Source organism: Podarcis vaucheri, assembly GCF_965113315.1.
Source record: "Podarcis vaucheri genome assembly, chromosome: 2".
NCBI classification, from domain to species: Eukaryota; Metazoa; Chordata; class Lepidosauria; order Squamata; family Lacertidae; genus Podarcis; species Podarcis vaucheri.
Window position 1 is genome coordinate 130,146,660 of NC_138760.1, and position 14,089 is coordinate 130,160,748.

The 14,089-nt window shown below is 46.4% G+C and overlaps 1 protein-coding gene across 2 annotated transcripts; it reads right to left on the bottom strand.

The window, feature by feature from the left end:
* Positions 1 to 1,349: 1,349 nt before the first annotated feature.
* LOC309527410 (uncharacterized protein) lies at positions 1,350 to 11,442 on the bottom strand. Of its 2 annotated transcripts, none has more exons than XM_082214260.1 (3): positions 11,313 to 11,442; positions 7,904 to 8,124; positions 1,350 to 4,259 (listed from the first exon to the last, which is right to left on the bottom strand). In XM_082214260.1, the coding sequence occupies exon 3, from the start codon at positions 3,970 to 3,972 to the stop codon at positions 2,794 to 2,796; it is 1,179 nt and encodes a 392-aa protein (XP_082070386.1). In that variant the 5' UTR covers positions 3,973 to 4,259; positions 7,904 to 8,124; positions 11,313 to 11,442; the 3' UTR covers positions 1,350 to 2,793. The 2 variants fall into 2 exon arrangements, with proteins under 2 accessions (XP_082070386.1, XP_082070387.1); XM_082214261.1 differs by lacking the exon at positions 11,313 to 11,442 and adding an exon at positions 9,679 to 9,905.
* Positions 11,443 to 14,089: the final 2,647 nt, after the last annotated feature.

Sequence of the window (14,089 nt, forward strand, 5' to 3'; positions counted from 1 at the left end):
AATGATAGCCCGCAATGTTAAGCATCTCACTGACCCTCACATCATGGCAATATACAGAGCTTTGCCCCCAGTCCCAGATGAGCCAGAAGAAGACGATGGTTACGAGCGAATGCGTAGGGAACACGTCCCAATGCCTGGGGAACAGGTCCCAGTGCAGGAACAGGTCCCAGTGCAGGAACAAGCCCCATTGCAGGAAGCAACGGATTACACTGATGTCCTGAGTGGTGTTCAAGCTCAGGAGTCAGATGAATCTTCTCTCTGAGCTTGAAAAGGGGGGAATGAGGCAAGGAAGGAAGGGCTACCCCTACATTATTCATATAACCAGTTATCAATAATCAATATATTCAATATATGCTTACATGAATCAAGGATTACAGTATTTTATAAATCCACTTGAATCAAAAGGGAAGCTGTGCCTTAGCAAAAATGCAAACTGCTTGGAACAGCAAAGTTAGGAACCGACCTTTCCCCTAGAAACATCTGTGCACCCCGGACAAGACATGAGTCAGGGATGTTGGTACAAATTCCCCATCAGGAACAGGCTAAATTAATCCACAGAACAGGAAGAGCAAAACCGCAAAATGTCCAAGCTCCCTGTCCTGTCATAACTAGGGGAAAGGTTAGACTAAGCGTCACTGGAGCATTGGAAAGCGGAACTTGAACCCTGTGCAGGACCAGTGCTATACCAGTAGCTAGGAGCGTGACAACTGCTTGCTGATTGGCTGATATTTTGCTGACCAAGTTATGAATCCTTCATGATTGTCTTATGATCTATGATTTGCTGTGATTTGCTCAGGTATAAAGACCCCTGTATTTCTGTCAATCAGGGTCCCAGTTCTTTGGAAGAGATTCCAACTGGGTCCTTATTGCCTGGCAATAAACTTCACCTTCTTATTCTCCATTGCTGCGTCTGGCTGATCCTTATCCCTTGCAACAATTAGTAATTGTTTTAGTCTTGCTATATCAATCATTAGTTATAATTTAATTAGGAGGTTTCATGCCTGTCTAGTTCTGTGCTCCATTTCCCAGCCTTTAATCTATTGGTGATTAATGCCTATACGTAACCCTCACCTTGTACTTGTGTTAACCAATCAGCAACAAGTTGCTTTGTGTTTGTATCAACCAATCAGCAACGAGCGCACCTGTGGCAATGTTTGTAATATTCAATAAAAGAGAGTTCTCGGGGCTTGCTCCAGAGACGCCTCTCACATGACACCTACTACTCCTCTGTCGTGATTTCATTCCAACACGGGACCCAGGGGCCACTCACCGAATTAGATTTAGGGGGGGGGGTGTTTATACTGCCCCCTCCATATCAGCACAGAGAATATTTAGGGTTCAGGGAAGACTTGCAGTTTCGTCGTTTTATTTAGCATGTTTCTTTACTTAAGCAAGCGCAATTCAAGATTACAAAGGAGAAAAATGTAAGTTTATCAAACTAATACAGAAAATGCCACCTAGCAAATTAGGACAAAAGAAAACAAATAATTCCCTAGGCGTAGGCCTGATTCTATCAACAAGAGAAGACAGAGTTTGGTGCCCCAAAAGGTGGCAATATCTATACCCTGTCTCCCCTCTGAAGAGGAAATTTTTACAACACATTCAAAATGGTTGGTCATCTTCACAATTGCCAGAGGGAAATATCTCTTTTAGACCAAAGGAAAGCTATCCGGTTTGTAGATCTGTACACATGAAAAGAAAGCAATCGTTCTATTATGAAGTCTACACGTACAGCTGTTTTCATCGAAACGTCCTTTACTTTGATATTTGATGTGCTTAGAGTAAAAGTTGGCACTTGGTAGATCTGGATTTCTACCAGGTCACATAGTTCCTTTTCAGTCTAGACAGATATTAATTGGCACATCGGTCCTTTAATTTGCTGAGCAGTTTGTTATAAAGATTTTCTTGTTGACAACAGAGAGACGCTTTGAGGCTTGGCTTGTGTTAAGAAAGGCCAGGGGGTTGGAAGACACTGCTTCGCACTTCTGTCAAGGGAGCTCCTGGGTTCTTCACCACCTCTCTGAACGCTGAATTGAATTACGCTGGAGAAAATGGGGTATTCTGGCTCTGTGGTCTAGGCCTGCTCCTTTTTCTTCGTGGAAGTGGAAGAACACAGGACATCCACAACAGCACAACAAACCACTGCTGGGTATAGGTGTTTGTGGGCATTTAAATGGCCCTTTTGTGATTTGGAAAGTTATGAATGATTGACGCCATATCGGCAGATCAGGATAGCGATACGACTGCCCCATAAACAAACCAGAATCAATGCCTAATGACACCAGATTTAGTCTAACCACCATGCTTCAACTGCGGATGAATGTGGTATAATCTGAATAAGCAAGACATCTGGAAGAGACTATAGGCTTAATAAGGCCTGGACAGAAGCTTTAACCACAGAGTGATCAATTCTGCTGTCTCTCTCGTTATATGAGAGATAGTAAGGGCCTTACTGTGACAGAACCTCCGCAGACATGGAAGGCTCCATAACGGTCAAACCAATCATGGAAAAAACTGGGCTCCCCCACCCGTTTATTACAATTTTTCAATAATACATATAGCAAAAATGTTAGTATGCATTTCTTATTCTGTAACTTTCTGTAATAAAACAAAATGAGACAAAAACAAAGGTGGGGGAGAGGAAAGAGCAAGACATAAAAGAAGCTAAGAATCTGCAAGTGTATGGAGCTATATAACAGGTGATTGGATTGGATGACTTTTGGGGAGCCTTCCAACACTACAATTCTCTGATTCGAGGGAGAGAGGGACTTTCCATTCGTGGGTCAATACATTTCATTCTAATTCAAGTTGTTGCAAATTCCATGCTATTTCATATGGCTGATCCACTGTATGGGTTCTTTGATGTGAAGTAAGTTTGCAGCTTGTACTGAAGCTCTTTCCACACTCAGCGCATGCACAGGGTTTCTCTCCCATGTTGTTTTTCTGATGTAAAGTAAGACTCCTACGAGAATTAAAACTCTTTCCACACTCCAGACATTTGTATGGTTTCTCCCCTGTGTGGGTTTTTTCATGTGAACTGAAGTTTGCCTTTCGACTGAAGCTCTTTCCACACTCCAAACACGTGTGTGGTTTCTCTTCTGTGTGGATTCTCTGATGTTTAGTGAGTGCTCCATTGTCCACGAAACCCTTTCCACACTCCAGACATTTGTGCGGCTTCTCCCGTTTATGGATTCTCTGATGTGAAGTAAGGTGCCCAGTTTGACTGAAGCGCTTTCCACACTCCATGCACTGATATGGTTTTTCTCCTGTGTGAATTCTTTGATGTGAAGTTAAGCGTCCATTTTGACTGAAGCTCTTTCCACATTCGTGGCATTCATATGGTTTCTCCCCCGTGTGGGTTCTCTGATGTAAACGAAGGTGTCCACTCTGACTGAATCTCTTTCCACACTCTTTGCATTCATATGGTTTCTCCCCTGTGTGGGTTCTCTGATGTGAGGTTAGGAGGCCACTCTGACTGAACCTCTTTCCACATTCACGGCATTCATATGGTTTCTCCCCCGTGTGGGTTCTCTGATGTAAAGTAAGGTGTCCACTCTGACTGAACCTCTTTCCGCACACTGTGCATATGTAGGGTTTTTCTCCCGTGTGGGTTCTTTCATGTGAAATAAGGTTTCCAATGTAACTGAAGCTCTTTCCACACTGCATGCATTCATACGGCTTCTCCCCCGTGTGGGTTCTCTGATGTAAATTAAGGTGTCCACTCTGACTGAAGCTCTTTCCACACTCCGTGCATGTATACGGTTTGTCTCCCGTGTGGGTTCTTTCATGTGTACTAAGGTTTCCCATGAAACTGAAGCTCTTTCCACACTGCATGCATTCATGCGGCTTCTCTCCTGTGCGGGTTCTGCTATGAGCATAAGTCCACAAGCATCTATATGATTTCATCCCTGTGTGGGCTATTTGATGTTCAGTAAGTGCTGCCTTAGCAAGCTCTTGCTGCACTCCTTGCATCTCCCCTGATGTGGGCTCCGCAATATTTATTTAACTTTGGTTTATTTTAGAATATTCCCCCTCCCCACCCCAGGACACATTCCCTTGCTTATTGTCCCTTTGTCATATTCCACTGGGATCAAGATTTCATGGATATCAACAACATGGAAGGATTTCTCTGTCTCTGTCTCTCTCTCTCTGGTTTCCTTTGTGCCTCAAATGTATCCTTGGATTTCTAGATGTGCTTTTTCTTCTTTTTGCTGACACAACATATGATTTCCTACAATTTTATTTGTCCTGCTTTTGATCTGTTTGGGGAAATAAGAAATAAACATGAAAACCTGTTAGGTGTTCAAGCCTGCTACTCTTTATTCATCATCTCCAGAGTTCTCTCTCTTCCTCTTTCTATGCCCTACTGAATAAATTGATTATGCTACTGTCTGAAGACACAATAACATAAATTCCTTTCTGGTCCCTCTTGATAATAATAATAGTAATCATCATCATCATTTTTTATTTATATCCCGCCCTCCCCAGCCAAAGCCGGGCTCAGGGCGGCTAACAACAATAAAAATAATACAACATTCTAAAATCATTTCATTATAAAATTAATTCAAATCAAATTGATGGCAACCATTGGGCTAGAGTTCTGTGAAGATTGCCAAAGGAGGGAGTCAGGCTGTGCCCTGGCCAAAGGCTTGGCGGATACCTCTCTTCATCTCCCAAGCACAGCTCTCGCTTCCACATGTGTGGGTTTATGAGGAAATTTTTATCGGGAGGAAGGTAAGCGAGTAAAACTCTGAAAGGGTAGAACAGACTCACTTCTTAGGAGAAAAGAGAAGATTGTTATCTAAATTTCAATGTTTTTAGATGGGAATGTGTTTCATTCTGGGGGCATCGAATTTGACTTTCACAAGTGCCATCTGTGAACATCAGATTAGTGAGCCCCGAATTAAGCAAACACACAGCCTCTTGAGATCACGTGGCGTTTTTAGTTTAGGACTGCTCTTCTATGTTTTTAAGCTACTCCCTGCTTTTGTCTTAGAGCTGTCAACTTAGAAACTGTTTTATGTTCTAGGTTGCCTTGTGTTGCACACATCTGGCTGAGTTTCCCCAGCCACTCTTCCAATTGAGTGTTAAAAACAATACAGCATTAAATATTAAAAGCTTCCCTAAACAGGGCTGCCTTCAGATGTCTTTTAAAGATAAGATACCGTATTTTTCGCTCTATAACACGCACCTGACCATAACACGCACATCGTTTTTAGAGGAGGAAAACAAGGGAAAAAACATTCTGAATGAAACGGTGGGTGAATCATTTTTGTGCTTCATGCTGTGGCCACAGACATGTGATCTGATGGTGAATTTGGGGTGACCCAATGCAAAAATCCTGAGAATCCCTATGGATCCATGCTTTGTAACCACGTTTTTGCACCATTGCAGCCCCAGGCAACAGTGGGTGCGTGATTTTTTTGGTGCAGGCTGTAGCCGTGGACATGCTATGTGATCTGATGATGAATTTGGGGTGACCCAATGCAAAGATCCTGAGGATCCATGTAGATCCATGTTTTGTAACCACGTTTTTGCACCATTGCAGCCCCAGGCAACAGTGGGTGCGTGGTTTTTTTGGTGCAGGCTGTAGCCATGGACATGCTATGTGCTCTGATGGTGAATTTGGGGTGATCCAATCCAAAGATCCTGAGGATCCATGTGGATCCATTCTTTGTAACCACATTTTAAGTGGGGAGGGAAGGAAAAACACAGAAGGGACAAGGAGCACGAGAGAGGTGTGCAGAGAAGCAGCTGGCTAAGAATGCAGGAGAGGGGTATAATGGGAGGGAGGAAAGGAAGGCAAAAGTTTTCCCCCACCCACCCACCCAAGCCAGCCAGCTCTCTCTCTCTCTCTCTCTCTCTCCCACCTGCATGTTTTCCGGCTGCCTGATATATATATTTTTTAATTGCCTTGACAGAAGAAAGCATTTTAACTGCATTAAGAACTATTTAGCAGCGAAACCTAAGCTGTGCCATCCCTTAAGAGGTACAGACACTGTAATCTTCCAGATCGCATGAATTTACAGGCAAAACACTGTTTAAGGATGTCATCCTTTTAAACGGAAGAAAGCATATTTGAATGCTGTGTGTCCTCAAAAACAAAAGCAGGAAGTCAAATCAGAATTTTAAGATGAACCTGTAATCTCTCTTCCCTTCACAAACATTGTTCCCTCCGGAGCATGGAGAGGAATTAGAAGGAAGGACGCTCTGCTTTCCCCTCTGCTTGCCTGGAGGGGAGAGGCTTTCCCTGCTCTTTGTTCCGTTTGAGCAAACACAGCAAGGAAACAGAGGTGGGTGGGCAGTAAGACCCTGAGGCAGAATGCAGGAAAGCAGCCGCTTCCTCTTTTCAGGTTTCCCTTCTCCGAGACGCGATTAGATTTTTGCCTGATTTTTGCCTCCACTCGCGCCATTCGGCTCCAGGGACCACACATTCGCTCAGTAACACGCACAGACATTTCCCCTTCCTTTTTAGGAGAAAAAATTTGCGTGTTATAGAGAGAAAAATACGGTAGCTGCTTATTTCCTTCACATCTGAAGGGAGGGCGTTCCACAAGGCAGACGCCACTACTGAGAAGGCCTTCCGTCTGGTTCCCTGTAACCTCACTTCTCGCAATGAGGGAACCGCCAGTAGATAAACTGAAGTTAAAAATGCATACCTACAAATAGACACACTCGTAATATATCTTATGGCCTTGTGCGTCCTGCACAAACATCTCTCCCCCGCAAAAAGACCAGGAGATGAGTTCAGATTTCAGCAACAGGGGCCGTTCTTGAAAAAGCAAAACCATAACTGCTATTCATAACATTCACGAGACCACATAACATAAAAGACCTACATTGGCTCCCAGTACGTTTCCAAGCACAATTCAAAATGCTGGTGCTAACCTTAAAGCCCTAAGTGGCCTCGGCCCAGTATACCTGAAGGAGCGTCTCCACCCCCATTATTCAGCGCAGACACTCCTAGGGCCTTCTGGTAGTTCCCTCCCTGCGAGAAGTGAGGTTGTAGGGAACCAGGCAGAGGGCCTTCTCGGTGGTGGCTCCCGTCCCGTGGAACGTCCTCCCATCAGATGTCAAGGGAATAAGCAACTATCTGACTTTTAGAAGATATCTGAAGGCAGCCCTGTACAGGAAAGTTTTTAATGTTCGGTGTTTTATTATACTTTTATATTTGTCAGAAGCCGCCCAGAGTGGCTGGGGAAACCCAGTCAGATGGGCGAGGTATATATAATAAATTATTATTATTATTACGGCTGCAAGAGAAATCTCAACCACACTCACACCAAGGTTGCAGGTTCAATCCCCGTACGGGAGAGCTGCACGTTCTTGCATTGTAGGGGGTTAGACTGCATGATCCTCAGGGTCTCTTCCAACTGTACGTTTCTACGATTCTAATTCACTGGATAACAAGTGTTGGGTTACTGTATGTGGGGCTCTATGTGGGGCTGCCTTGGGAAAGTGCTCAGAAACGTCAACTGGCTCAAAAGAACTGCAGTCAGATTGTTAACCAGGGCTGGTTATGGGGAGCATAAGCCTCCCTTGTTACAACAACTCCAGCGGCTAGCAGTCTGCCTCCAGGCACAATAATAATAATAATAATAATAATAATTTATTATTTATACCCCGCCAATCTGGCTGGGCCTCCCCAGCCACTCTGGGCGGCTTCCATAAAAACCGAAAATACAGTAAAATATCACACGTTAAAAACTTCCCTGAACAGGGCTGCCTTAAGATGTCTTCTGAATGTCAGGTAGTTGTTTATCGCTTTGACATCTGCTGGAAGGGCGTCACTACCGAGAAGGCCCTCTGCCTGGTTCCCTGTAGCTTTGCTTCTCGCAATGAGGGAACCGCCAGAAGGCCCTCGGCGCTATCTTAAAGACTGTATTCCTTCCTAAGAACCTACCTGGGTTTTGAGATCTTCAGTGGAGGCCCTTTTTCTCTGTCCCGCTACCCTCCCAGGAACAGGGCCTTCTCAGTGGCTGCTCCCCCACTTCGGAAGAAGCCAAAGAAGCTCTCTCCTTGCTGTCTTTCCACGGGCAGGCGAAAACTTTCTTGTCCCAACGGGCTTTTGGAAACTGACTGCTTTTCGCTGTTCTTATTTTATCCGTAAGCCGCCTTGAGTCTCTGTCAGGAGGAAAGGTGGGGTTCAAATAAATATAACAACAACAGCAGCCGCCTGGTATGGTGGGCTGGTCTGAGAAAGGTTTAGCTGCCCCACCCACAACCTAGCTGTCATACTGGCCCACCTTACAAAACTCTTGTGAGACTGTACTTTGAACCCTCAGCCAATAGTTTCTACTTTCTACCTTCGCTGTATTCTTTTCCGGACCCGAAGTTTTGGGCATGCCTCCTGAGGCATGTAAAAGTCGGCATGTCTTTTTCATCTGCAATTCTGCTGACAATTTAACAGGATGCAAATTTCATTTAAGAAGTAAATTTCATTTAAGAAGCCTCACGCCTGCTCTGTGTGTGTATTTGTGTCAATGGTGTCTCCGAAACTTCTTGACACATTACTCGGGAAGACAGGCAAACTAATGCCAGTGTCCTAGAAGAAGCAAAGATCGCCAATGTCGAAGCAATGATTCTTCAACATCAACTTCATTGTACTGGTCATGTTGTGCAGATGCCTGATTATTGTCTTCCAAAGCAACTACAGTGGTACCTCGGGTTAAGAACTTAGTTTGTTCTGGAGGTTCGTTCTTAACCTGAAACTGTTCTTAACCTGAGGTACCACTTTACATAATGGGGCCTCCTGCTGCCGCTGTGCCGCCAGAGCACGATTTCTGTTCTCATCCTGAAGCAAAGTTCTTAACCCAAGGTACTATTTCTGGGTTAGCGGAGTCTGTAAGCTGAAGCGTATGTAACCTAAGGTACCACTGTACTCTATTCCAAACTTAAAAATGGAAAGTGTAATGCTGGTGGTCAACAAAAGAGGTTTAAAGACTGTCTCAAGGCAAAGAGAATGGTTTTTTTAAAAAAAAGTAGTATAAACACCAGCAATTGGGAAACACTTGCCTGCGAGCGCTCCAATTGGGGAACAGCCTTTACCAAAGGTGTCATGAGTTTTGAAGATGCTCGAACTCAGGACGCAAGGGAGAAATGAGCTAAGAGGAAGGCACGCTTGGCAAACCCTCACTGTGATCAACTCCCGCTTGGAAACCTACATCCCTACTATGGAAGGATGTGTGGATCCAGAATTGGCCTCCACGGTCACTTAGGGTAAAGGTAAAGGGTACCCCTGCCCGAGCAGGCCAGTCTTGACAGACTCTGGGGTTTGTGCGCCCATCTCACATCTATAGGCCGGGGGCCAGCGCTGTCCGGAGACACTTCCAGGTCACGTGGCCAGCGTGACAAAGCTGCATCTGGCGAGCCAGCGCAGCACACGGAACGCCGTTTACCTTCCCGCTGGTAAGCGGTACCTATTTATCTACTTGCACCCGGGGTGCTTTCGAACTGCTAGGTTGGCAGGCGCTGGGACCGAGCAGCGGGAGCGCACCCCGCCGCGGGGATTCGAACCGCCGACCTTTCGATCGGCAAGCCCTAGGCGCTGAGGCTTTTACCCACAGCGCCACCCGCGTCCCCACGGTCACTTACGGACTCACTATTAAGACCGTGTTTGTGGAAACAAATCTTTCTCGGCTATGAGTGATCGCCAAAGAAGAAGAATTTGTGTGTTACCGGAGAGGGTGGTAGTGGCAGCCCCAGAAGAGAAGGACCCTTCAACTCAGCACCATTCTGCCCGGAGCCAGTCCGGCAAGAGAAGCCCAGCAGTTCCCTCCATCAAACACCTGGAGAAGCTCCTTTGAAACTCCAGGTGAGAAGGGAAGCAAGTATTTTTTTTATTTCCTCCAGCCTTTTTAACAAGGCCACTGACAGCCTGGTTCTCAGGACGCTAGCCAGTTCCAAATGCCACCACCACCCTTTGCTTAGCACAAGGGTAGGCAAACTAAAGCCCAGGGGCCGGATGCGGCCGAATCGCCTTCTCAGTCCAGGAATCAGCGGGTCTTTACATGAGTAGAATGTGTGCTTTTATTTAAAATGCATCTCTGGGTTATTTGTGGGGTACAGGAATTCGTTCATCCCCCCAAAAAAATATAGTCCAGCCCCCCATAAGGTCTGAGGGACAGTGGACCGGCTCCCTGCTGAAAAAGTTTGCTGAACCTGGCTTAGCAGGAAGGAAGCCAAACAGGCTCCTTTGTTTTATTTTATTTTTTCAGGTCGAGGAAAGAAAGCAAGGAGCAGTTCACCTAATATGAAAACAACGCAGCTGAAAACAAAGCAACCCAATATCCAAAAGAAACTATACCACATGATTAGCTTTTAGCCTGGAGAAGAGGAGGTTAAGGGGTGATATGATAGCCATGTTCAAATATATAAAAGGATGTCACATAGAGGAGGGAGAAAGGTTGTTTTCTGCTGCTCCAGAGAAGCGGACACGGAGCAATGGATCCAAACTACAAGAAAGAAGATTCCACCTAAACATTAGGAAGAACTTCCTGACAGTAAGAGCTGTTCGACAGTGGAATCTGCTGCCAAGGAGTGTGGTGGAGTCTCCTACTTTGGAGGTCTTTAAGCAGAGGCTTGACAACCATATGTCAGGAGTGCTCTGATGGTGTTTCCTGCTTGGCAGGGGGTTGGACTCGATGGCCCTTGTGGTCTCTTCCAACTGCATGATTCTAATGCTTTCCTTAGCTTTTACTCTCCTTGCCCAGAGGTTTTTAAGCAGAGATTGGATGGCTGTATATCCTGGAGGCTTTAGATGAGTTTCCTGCACTGCAGGGGGTTGGACTAGATGACTCGTGGGGTCCCTTCCAGCTCTAAGATTCTGTGATTCCGTAACAGGAAAGCAGCAGAGTCTTTCCAACCTTCCCCCTTCCCAACCAGGCCATATTTCTGAATTTAGGGGGACCCCATAGGGCTGTTGGAAGGGAACCAGCGCTCGCTGCAGCTGGATAAGCCTGGATCCTTTGAGGTGGGGGGGTCCCTCCGTCCCTCTTTTTTTGTGGGGAAGGGGAGGCAGGAGGAGTCCTCCTCCTGCTCCATCCATCCCACTCGGGCAAGGCTCTTTCCTCTGCATCCAGGAGCTTGCTTCCCCCCCCACCCCGTACATCCCATGTCGTCTGAGATCTGGGATTTGGGGGCGGGGGGGGCGCTTCAAAGGATTTCGTGCAACGGAGAGCCATGCAGACGCCTGGCCTCCGCTTTGCAGCTCCTTTGCATGGATTAGCAACCCCCCACACACACACCCCCGATCCTTCCTTTCCCATTCCAAAAAATATAAATAGAATTATCCTCCCCTCTGCTCCTTTTACCTGTTTGACCTCTCCAGGCATCAGCCTCCTCCCCCGTCGCCGAGAAGACGAGTTCCTTCCTTGCAAAAAAAAGAAAAAGGGAGGGACTGTGACCCCCCCCCACACTCCTCCCCTTTGCAAAAAAAAAACAACCTCCTGCCCCTCTAGGAATCCCAGAAATTCCTGGCCTCTCGCCACTCAATCGCCTCTTTCCACGCATTTCAAGTGCGCAGCTCGCAACTTCGGGTTTGTTTTCGAACGCAGTGAGAGAGAGAGCTGTAGAGCTATTGCCTTGTAGAGCAAACCCGGTAAGGCTCCTGCCAGCGTTCGAGTGGGAACCGGAAGTGATGGGGCGCGCACGCACTTGCACGCGCACACAAACTTACACTGATACAGAGTGCTAGAGGAAGGGCTGAAAAGAGCTGAGATTTAAGGGGATTTTGGGGTCACGGTGTCGCCAGGAAGCCATGGATCCGTGATGTTTGTGGTGCATGCTGTGCCCATGGCTAATGATGTTTGATCTGATGGTGGCTTTGGGCTGATCTGGTGCAAAAATCATGAGGATCTGTGTTTTTTAAACATGTTTTTGCACCATTGCGGCCCCACAAAACAGTGGGTGCATGATTTTTTTTTTATGCTGCCTACAGACTAAGACATGGTCTACAAAGATGCAGGTGGTGCTGTGGGTTAAACCACAGAGCCTAGGACTTGCCGATCACAAGGTTGGCGGTTCGAATCCCCGCGACAGGGTGAGCTCCCGTTGCTCGGTCCCTGCTCCTGCCAACCTAGCAGTTCGAAAGCACGTCAAAGTGCAAGTAGATAAATAGGTACTGCTCCGGCGGGAAGGTAAACGGCGCTTCCGTGCGCTGCTCTGGTTCGCCAGAAGCGGCTTAGTCATGCTGGCCACATGACCTGGAAGCTGGACGCCGGCTCCCTCGGCCAATAAAGTGAGATGAGCGCTGCAACCCCAGAGTCGGCCACGACTGGACCTAATGGTCAGGGGTCCCTTTACCTTTTACCACTCTCTCTCTCCAGTCATCCTCATCCTGTTTGGGGCCTTTCGGAAACCAGATGGGTATATTGGTTCCAGTACCTCCTCTTATACCAAGCTCAGAGTGACCTTATCTCTGCAATTATTGCAGCTCCCAGACGAAATTCCCAGTTTCATGGCTGGTGATGTGTTGTCTGACCCGTTACAGCTTATGCAGTCAGCTGATATGGACATCTAGGTGTTGGCTGAGGGGGTAAACTGGTCGACCGGAGACTCAGATAGCCATCTGAAGCAGAAATCATGTTCGGGGAAATTATTTTTTAAAAATCACCAGCATAATAAAAGTGAATGCAATTCATTTTATTTAAGGTGCAATAATCTACCATTCTTTTAAAAATAACACTATACAACGCACTGATTAAATGGGAGAAAGAAGTTGTGAAACTAAATCTATGAAAGCATCTGGTAAAGTGGGCATTACCTGCAAGCAAAATGTAGCTCCGGGGATTAAAATTAACTATGAATTTTACCATAGCTAAGTACATGGATTCGCCCAGCTAAATTCCACCCCTCCTGTAATCTAATGCTTCTATATTCCCAGAGCGACATCTTAATTTAACAGAAGCTGCCAGCAGAGAGGTTAATCCCAGGGAACAAGCTCCTCTGGTCTTGGAGGAAGGTTAGACCCAAGGTCAAACTGGTGTCCAGGAAGAAGAGTAGAAGAAGAGTTTGGATTTGATATCCCGCTTTATCACTACCCGAAGGAGTCTCAAAGTGGCTAACACTCTCCTTTCCCTTCCTCCCCCACAACAAACACTCTGTGAGGTGAGTGGGGCTGAGAGACTTCACAGAAGTGTGACTGGCCCAAGGTCACCCAGCAGCTGCATGTGGAGGAGCGGAGACGCGAACCCGGCTCCCCAGATTACGTGACTACCGCTCTTAACCACTACACCACACTGGCTCTCATCAAGGATAAACATTAAGGAAAAGGCAAGATACAAAATTAATAAAATACTGAAGTCTGAACCACACTTCGGAATTAAGGGAAATGATTTATAATGAGCTGGAAAAACTGTCAAATATAACTTTTGTTTAATAATAATAATAATAATATTTATTTAAACCCCACCCTCCCCAGGCAATACCGGGCTCAGGGTGGCTAACGACCAATAATAAAAACAAGTTGATTAAAATACAATTTTTTTAAAAAATTAAAATACAATATTAAAGCATTAGGATGCAGCCTCTTCACAGGAGGAGAAAGGGAAAAGAAAGAGGGGGAGGGAATCAAACTGATTCTAAGCCAAAGGCCAGGTGGAACAACTCTGTCTTACAGGCCCTGCGGAAAGAAATCAGATCCCGCGGGGCCCTGGTCTCATGAGACAGAGCGTTCCACCAGGCCGGAGCCAGTGTTCAGAAGGCCCTGGCTCTGGTTGAGGCTGATCTAACTTCCTTAGGGCCCGGGACCTCTAGGGTATTGCTATTTATGGACCTTGAGGCTCTCCGTGGGGCATACCAGGAGAGGGAGTCCCGTAGGTACGAGGGTCCTAGGCTTTAAAGGTCAAAACCAGCACCTTAAATCTGACCCTGTACTCCACCGGAAGCCAGCGCAGCTGGAAAAGCACTGGGTGAATATGCTCCCATGGCAGAGACCCTGTGAGGAGCCTCGCTGCAGCATTCTGCACCCGTTTAAAAAAACCCCAGGAGCTTTTCTGTTAGGAATACAGTGGTGCCTCGCAAGACGAATTTAATTCGTTCCGCGAGTCTTTTCATCTTGCGAAGCACGGTCCGTCGCAACTGCGCCTCT

Bases quoted from the DNA above. Each gene is read 5' to 3' on its own strand.
- LOC309527410 (XM_082214260.1), bottom strand. From the start codon at position 3,972: ATGCAAGGAGTGCAGCAAGAGCTTGCTAAGGCAGCACTTACTGAACAT.